The sequence below is a fragment of the Diaphorina citri genome, unplaced genomic scaffold (assembly GCF_000475195.1).
Source record: "Diaphorina citri unplaced genomic scaffold, Diaci psyllid genome assembly version 1.1 scaffold1683, whole genome shotgun sequence".
Classification (NCBI taxonomy): Eukaryota; Metazoa; Arthropoda; class Insecta; order Hemiptera; family Psyllidae; genus Diaphorina; species Diaphorina citri.
In genome coordinates this window covers 12673-21249 of record NW_007379109.1, presented here as the reverse complement: position 1 = coordinate 21249, position 8577 = coordinate 12673, and the positions used below count along the sequence as shown (strand labels likewise).

General features: G+C 38.3%; 1 protein-coding gene across 1 annotated transcript in view; it reads right to left on the bottom strand.

Moving 5' to 3' along the window:
• Positions 1–220: 220 nt before the first annotated feature.
• LOC113470597 (probable cation-transporting ATPase 13A3) overlaps positions 221–8577 on the bottom strand; it is a 12065-nt gene continuing 3708 nt past the window's right edge. The window contains exons 3-5 of the mRNA XM_026829147.1: positions 1697–2001; positions 1005–1056; positions 221–246 (exon numbers count right to left, since the gene is read on the bottom strand). Of these exons, the coding sequence (XP_026684948.1) occupies positions 221–246; positions 1005–1056; positions 1697–2001 (383 nt within the window). The remainder of the gene's footprint in view (positions 247–1004; positions 1057–1696; positions 2002–8577) is intronic.

The window sequence follows — 8577 nt, the reverse complement described above, 5'->3', positions numbered from 1 at the left end:
AATGACTTTAATACTGTTGTACTCGTTGATGCACATTTCAGACGAGATTCATCGGAAAGCTTGCCTACATTCTGCGATCATCAAACTTCGAAGATAAACGACCCGCATGACGTCAGCAGTGTGGATTCGCTGTTACCCCCGTTTTATTCAGTAGCCAAAATCGAGAACGATAAAAAAGTTGAGAGACTTCCGTGGAAAAATTCGGATAAAACTGTCCAGTCTAATTTTTATCTTGATCCAGGACAACTGAAACCGGAAATAAAGAGACATGCAAATGAAGGGATATTGGAATCCTGTGAGCAAACCTTTGATGACCAGTTGGATAAAGGTATCCCCCGAAAAGTGGAAGGTAAAAAAGGAACCTCTTACTTGGATGGAATTCAGTGTCCATGGTCTGGGAACTATCTAGTTTCTCTGAAGGGTAGGAGACAGTTCAGGCAAGGAAATACATTCGATTTTCATGTTATGCCCACTTGAGTATTGAAAACTCTCTGGGTACGGTTTCCTCAGGGAAGTTTTTGATTTTTCCCTTAGGGTACCCATTTCTGTTGTAATTTTCTTTGTCTTTTTTAATTGTCATTTCTTTTCTCAAGTGTGAGGCTTAGGTTCAATTTTTTAGGCCTCTCGTTTGATGTATATTTTTATGTAAATAATGCTTTGATTAACCCTTTGAGGGCCATTCTCGGTGGGGAATGTCGCGGAAACCGCGAGGAAACACTGAGGTGTTTGAAAATTATTTACATAAACTTTAATGGTTGCTAGGGAGAGTGAAATATTGACACGCGTTGCTAGGGAGTTATCGATTTTTCTCACCTAGGAAAAACAACATGGAGAATTTTTCAGTCTAGAAGAAATTTTTATAGAAGCGAAAGCCTAATTTTTCTAGTGAAATTATCAGAAGTTTTTTACGATTATTTGGAAGAGAAGATATTGTAGACATTGTTAATTGCCACTGTTAATTACTGTAAATTTGATACGAGCAGAATAAAGCCATTTGTTATTACCCTTTGTGAAGTTCCTTGAAAACCCTGTGTAGTGAGTAACCACCATTTTCACCTAGGAAAAACAACATGGAGGATTTTTCAGTCTAGAAGAAATTTTTATAGAAGCGAAAGCCTAATTTTTCTAGTGAACTTATCAGAAGTTTTTTAAGAAGAAAGTATTGGAGATTTGTAGAAAAGAAGTTTATTTGGAAGAGAAGATATTGTAGACATTGTTAATTGCCACTGTTAATTACTGTAAATTTGATACGATCAGAATAAAGCCATTTGTTATTACCCTTTGTGAAGTTCCTTGAAAACCCTGTGTAGTGAGTAACCACCATTCCTTTAGTCAACATTTCACAGCTATGTGGTGAGTCGTCAAACCAAGCTTCCACTGCAGTATTCCCCACAGGGGGGGGATTACCTACATTTTAAAACTAAAACTACAGGTGGGCCCTATCTTCCTATGGAATAGTTCAGATCCTCTTTCTTATGCCTTTCAATCTCATTGAGATGTACGTATTATGGAGAACTGGGTTTATAATTATTTGCAGGAAGTTTTTTACGTGCCCAAAAGTTTTCTTCCGCTTCTCAGATAAAAGTGCAGCAATTTGAGTCAAAACTAATATTTACATAGTATGTGCCAATTTAAATTCTGGACATACTAGAGACAAATTTTCAAACTCAAAGCTTGAAAAGCTCGATCGTCTTACCTTAGTGACAACCGTGTACACAAAGCCCAGCGAGGCGATCAGCGCCAACAACTGAACAAACTTGTAGCTATCCTGTTCGAATTTGAAGTCCACGGGCGGCGGATACAGAATGGATCGAACCAAGGACCCTTTGCTCGTGTTGAAGCCAGTGCTAATCACTACCGCGTAAACACTATGCTTGCCGTAATACCGGGTCTGAATGACCTGCGTGCCACAATACAGGGTATGCCGTGCGTGCTCCTTGCTGTCATACAGGGTGCCCGGGTCGTTGGGCAGAGGGGTCTTGGTCACAGGAACACTTTCACCTGAGAAGGAAATACGTCGGTGAGATATGCGAGGGTTTCAATTATAGGGCAGTTCCTTGACTCTTAGACCGAAGCTTACTATCGGATGTAAACAGTGCTTCTTTTTCTTTCAATAGGTTTTATAGAGGCAACTGTAAACCTGTGTCCACACATAGTCGACCCCGTCGATCGACAATCGATTGATGGCTGATCGACGAAGTGAAGATGTGAACCTGTCGACGGTGTCGATTTGGACAAATGGACACACCTTAAGGACGGAGGTCCCATGGTCCCGCAATCGACGAGAAAAGAAGGACAAGATAAGAGAAAGCCCGTCGTTCCGAAATCGAACCCTTTCCGTTTAGGATAAAGTTCTCCCTCGAGGAAATCAGACTGTATCTCGTTGATGCAACTTTTAATTTCACCTTTCAATGCTTCAAAGCTTGTGGGTTTGTTGGTGTAAACCTATGACTTTAGATAGGTACCCTCACTAAAAACAGTCTAGGGGGGGTAAAATTACATGATCATGATGGTCGAGGAAATCAGACTGTATCTCGTTGATGCAACTTTTAATTTCACCTTTCAATGCTTCAAAGCTTGTGGGTTTGTTGGTGTAAACCTGTGACTTTAGATAGGTACCCTCACTAAAAATGGTCTAGGGGGATAAAATTACATGATCATGCTGACCATTTTTCGTCATAAAAACAGAAAATGACACGATTTCGACTAGAAAAATGCTCGCGCAAAAGTGATAATGTGTCGATTTTATTATGCTAACGCGCTGAGTGAGTAACCACCATTCCTTTAGTCAACATTTCACAGCTATGTGGTGAGTCGTCAAACCAAGCTTCCACTGCAGTTTTCACCACAGGGGGGGGTAAAATTACATGATCATGATGGCCATTTCTCGTCAGAAAAACAGAAAATGACACGATTTCGACTAGAAAAATGCTCGCGCGAAAGTGATAATGTGTCGATTTTATTATGCTAACGCGCTATTGAACAGTTTTAGACTCCATGATGACTAATTTTGACATATTTACAATCAATAGTCTCAACCAAGACTCGAAGCAAAGACTCCGGTTTACTAACATATGTTTAGACTCCATGATGACTAATTTTGACATGTTTACAATCAATAGTGTCAACCAAGACTCGAAGCAAAGACTCCGGTTTACTAACATAGGTGTGGTAAGGAAGATTTTTAGTTTTGTATTCCAGTAGGCCCTAACGATTTTTAGTTATTCTAGTAGGCCATGAAGATTTTTAGTTTGTCTTGTAGGTAGATAGGTACTCCATTTATTTAATTTTAGACTGATTGTGTGAACAATTTCCTAAACAGACTGTTGAAATAAGGAAGGTAGGAATTGTATGAGTATTTAATCTCCAATAGATTTATTCTTAGCTGTGAGTCCGAAGTGATATATTTTATTTTTAATTTAAGAAGTTATACCAAATATTTAATTATTTACTGTTAAGTTAATATTTATACCTACATACTTTGATATACATATTTAGTATATTTACCTATTCACATAAAATATTGATTTTTATTCCTACAGTAATTTTATTTTGTTTGGCTAAAATTTACCTAACAGGTTACTAGCTTTACTATACTTCGTCTGGCTATTACTTTAACCAAGCTGTTTTATTTTTTTTTTTCTCTCAACCAAATTAGCACAACATACCCTTGTCTGTTCTCGAACCCATTTTCCTCAGTTAATCAGACGGGTGCTCTAACCATTTAGTTACCAAAGCAGTCAAGCGTACGTATATGTGTTTGGCTAAAATTTACCTAACAGGTTACTAGCTTTACTATACTTCGTCTGGCTATTACTTTAACCAAGCTGTTTTATTTTTTTTTTCTCTCAACCAAATTAGCACAACATACCCTCGTCTGTTCTCGAACCCATTTTCCTCAGTTAATCAGACGGGTGCTCTAACCATTTAGTTACCAAAGCAGTCAAGCCTACGTATGTATATGTATGTCGATAAATTTTGGTTACCTACCTACTGCCCACTGCCCGTGGGCGAGCACAGTGAATGCACCAAGAGCTATCACAGGTAAGTGAGTGCTAAACTTTACAAAGCAGCACCTACTTGAGAGCGCTGTGAAGTGAGAGAAATCCCTCCCGTCCTATCCTTCGAGTTTCCAGATGATAGTTTTGCGAAAGGTCAGGGGAGGCTGCTGTGGTATTCTCTCCCTCGTTGTCATGGCAACGGCCAGGGGATCATTGCACGCATGTCTTCTAAGGAACGCTCCGGTGTGTGCGGATTTTCAAACGAAAAAAAAGCGGAGAAGAAGAAAAAAGAGAAAATCTCGTTCTTCTCTTCTCTTGATTGTCGAAAAGTTATCATTTCGAAAAACCCCACTCAGAAAGGTGAATCGTGGGGTGCTCTTCACATAGACGAACAAAAAAATAGACGATAAAGTTATCATTTCGAAAAACCCCACTCAGAAAGGTGAATCGTGGGGTGCTCTTCACATAGACGAACAAAAAAATAGACGATTTTTTTCAACCCTCTTGACAAGGAGGAAAAAATAAAGTAGGTAAAAAATATGTTTCGTGCGAGTTTGGGAGTTGAATTTCCAATTTTAATTTAATACTAAATAATTTTCCTTCATCCGCTCCAGGTGATTCTTCTCAGGTAAGTCTCAACACCTTTCATACTTATCCTCAATAATGAGCCTCAATATTTTAAACATAAATAAATAAGGACACTTGGGTCGGAAAAGCATGAGGGAGACACCTTCAGTATCCTTCATCCGCTCCAGGTGATTCTTCTCAGGTAAGTCTCAACACCTTTCATACTTATCCTCAATAATGAGCCTCAATATTTTAAACACAAATAAATAAGGACACTTGGGTCGGAAAAGCATGAGGGAGACACCTTCAGTAAACGTGTTGATGTTCAGTAGAACAAATTTTGTGACCCATTTTCCTGAGGAAACGAAAACGAGCAGGAGAGATACGAAGGAACCCCCGTTTTTTATTTCGAAAATAGCTTTTATTGTTTTTCCAGCAGAAGAATTTATAGGTTATGAGGTTAGCTCTGACTTTTAGTTATGAATTATATTATGGAACATTCTGAATGTCTTCATAATGTAAGGAGCTGTGTGAATAGTTGTAAATGTTACTAATCGAAGTATTAGGTACCTAGTCTTTTTCATACACTTTTCCTTCCCTAGACATTTCCCTTTTTTATCTTCCTTTTGATATCTATCTCCCTTTCTCCCTAACTTTTACCTTCTGACCTCCATATCTTCTCTCTCTTTCCCTCCCCCTCTTTCTCTCTCGCTTTCTCTTTCCCTCCCCTCTCGCTCTCTCATTCCTTCATTTGTTCTTTCTTCTTTTTACTCCCTCTCTCTCTATCTATCTCTTTCTCTCTCGCTTTCTCTTTCCCTCCCCTCTCGCTCTCTCATTCCTTCATTTGTTCTTTCTTCTTTTTACTCCCTCTCTCTCTATCTCTTTCTCTCTCTCTTTCTCTGTCTCTCCCTCCCTCCCTCTCTCTCTCATCCTCTTTTCCTCCCCTCTCGCTCTCTCATTCCTTCATTTGTTCTTTCTGCCTCCTACTTCCTCCCTATCCCTCTCTTTCTTTCTCTCTCTCTCTCTCCATCTCTCTCTCTTGTTTTTTCATTTGTTCTCTCTTCCCATACTTAAATTCTACACAATGCACTCAACACACAAATAGGTGGGGGGGAGAGGGGGAACTCATAGTGGGGGGAACTTTTTTTGTTGCAACATTTTGTATTCAACGCACTCCGGATATGTCGAACTTGATTATATTAAAAACTTGTACCATGAGAGCTTTCTCCTCCTCCCTCTTTCTCCTTCTCCTTTTCAACGCACTCCGGATATGTCGAACTTTATTATATTAAAAACTTGTACCATGAGAGCTTTCTCCTCCTCCCTCTTTCTCCTTCTCCTTCTTCTCCTCCTTCTCCTCCCCCTCCTCCTACCCCTTTTCTCCTCCTCCCGTTTCCCCATTTTCATACACCTTCCTTCTCCTTCTTTTTTCAGTTCTCATTCTCTTTATAATAATTTCATCGCGGAGTGTCTCCCACTACCAAAGGATGAGGCTTTGAAAAGAGAGTACCTAATAAGAGGGAAGGAAGAAGAAAAAAGGGAGTAGGAGAGATAGGGAGTAAGAGAGAGAAAGGGAGTAGGAGAGAGAGAGGAAAAGGAAGTGAGAGAGTAAATGAGAAGAAAAAGAGAGAAAGGTGAAAAAAACTGCGTCACAAATAAAATTGTCTGGTACAGTACCTACCTACCTGCACTACAAATAAAAATAGACAGACAATAAAATTGCGACAGAGTATGCAATACACAACACAAAATATAATGTGACTACTGTGACTAGTTTTCGAGCAATGACTTCTTTCTCTTTTGTTTCGTTCTATTTTTATTTTTCTCCACATAATTTATCCCCTCTTTTTCTCCTATTCTTAAACAATCTTATTTTCTTTTATTTTTTGGCTAAAGGCAATGGAAAAACAACTGAAAGAAGGTAGTCTACCTTCTTTTAGGTACCTAGTAATTGAGTCAGAGAAAGGCAATTTGTAAGATTAAGGTCAGACGAAAAATTAATTCCTCTTTAATTAGACTAATTTTATGAGGTATAAAAAAATCCAGTGTTCGTATTTTACTTAAGGATATTTATTTACCTATCTTAAACAATCTTATTTTCTTTTAGTTTTTGGCTAAAGGCAATGGAAAACACAACTGAAAGAAGGTAGTCTACCTTCTTTTAGGTAGGTAGTAATTGAGAAAAATTAATTCCTCTTTAATTAAAATAATTTTATGAGGTATAAAAAATCCAGTGTTCGTATTTTACTTAAGGATATTTATTTACCTGGTTATATCCAAGGTCTGCTAATTGAATTTTTTTCATAATCTTTTCTTCCGTTACTCATAGTCTAGGTTTAATGTCTATTAAAAGGCAGAAAAAATCCATAAGAACGGATGTCAAATATTAAAGCAAGAAATCAGGAGAGCGGAAGAACAAAGGAGGGAAATCAAATAGAAATGAAATTAATAACATTATTCCTGTGACGTCACAAACATGACGTTTTCATCAGAGTCCTCTTCAGTCCTAATGTCTCAAAAAGTACCTCACATATTGTCAAATCAGAAAAGAAGTTTGACACAGGTACAGGCGCAAATTGAAACTCGAAAAAGGACGCCTAAGGCTCCCCCAGGGGTTGCCCCCCCCCAGATGGGTTCAAAATTTAATGAATAAATTTAACATGTCCAAAGAGACAAAGGAAATATTTAATCGTCAAGCCAAAATTTAGATCGCACTTCATTCGTTCAAAAAGAAAAAAAATCCCTAAAACCTTTCAGAAGGAATGCTCAAATTGATTCGGTTTGAGGGTCTGAAGATGTGTATATTTTCATTTTTAACATTTCGAGATTTATTTATTTAGGGGAGAGAAAGAGAGAACAGAAATAGACCGAGAGAAGGAGAGAGTAGAGAGAGAGAGAGAATGCGACTAGGTATGACGTCACTAATACAAGTGCTTTTAACATTTCGAGATTTATTTATTTAGGGGAGAGAAAGAGAGAACAGAAATAGACCGAGAGAAGGAGAGAGTAGAGAGAGAGAGAGAGAGAGAGAGAGAGAGAGAGAATGCGACTAGATATGACGTCACTAATACAAGTGCTTGTTTCCATGACAGCAGAGTAGCAACCCAAAGAAGTACGAGATCAATTTTCCTCTCTCTCTCTCTCTCCCTTTCTCTTTCTCTTATCTTATCTCCCTCTTCTGCTCCCTCCTTACAAGTGCTTGTTTCCATGACAGCAGAGTAGCAACCCAAAGAAGTACGAGATCAATTTTCCTCTCTCTCTCTCTCTCCCTTTCTCTTATCTTATCTCCCTCTTCTGCTCCCTCCCCGCTTGTCTATATTCCTCCTCCTCCATCCTCTTCCTTTTTACTCCTCTCTTTCTTGTTCATGTCTACCTCCTCTCTTTTATCCTTCTCATTTCTCTACCTCCTCTTCCTTTATCATCTCATCTCTCATTACTCTCCTCTTTTCATCTGTCTACCTCCCTCTGTTATTGCTTCTGTCTCTTTCCCTACCTCCCTATTTTATGCCTCTCATTTTCCCCTCCCTCTCCTCTCTCTGATCCCTTTTTCTCTCACTCTTTCATCCCTCTCATATCTTTTTCCTCCCCTCCTCCATTACCTCTCCTTCTCTCTTCTCTGAGAGAGTGTTGATTAATTTAAGTCAATTCCAAGTTTTGTTGGTACATGGCACTTAAGAAAATCATGTTTTGAAGGAAAAGTAAAATTGTGTGTCCACTATCAAATTAATGTGGGTGGCCTACTTATGTCATACTATGTTACTATGGAACGAATCTGTTGATACAGACATATTTTTTCTTTCCTAATATTTACCTACTTATGCAATACTTAAAGAATCTCTTTATACATATGTATGGAGGTATATCTCTTTGAAGAATGATGCAAATGACATAGTAAAAAAATAAATCTGTGACGTTTAGCAGCTTCAAATAAATGTTGAGTTCTGCGTAAGGTAGTTTTCAAACTTGAAACATGACAAAAGGCATTAAAAAAAAAAAAAGAAAAAAAAAA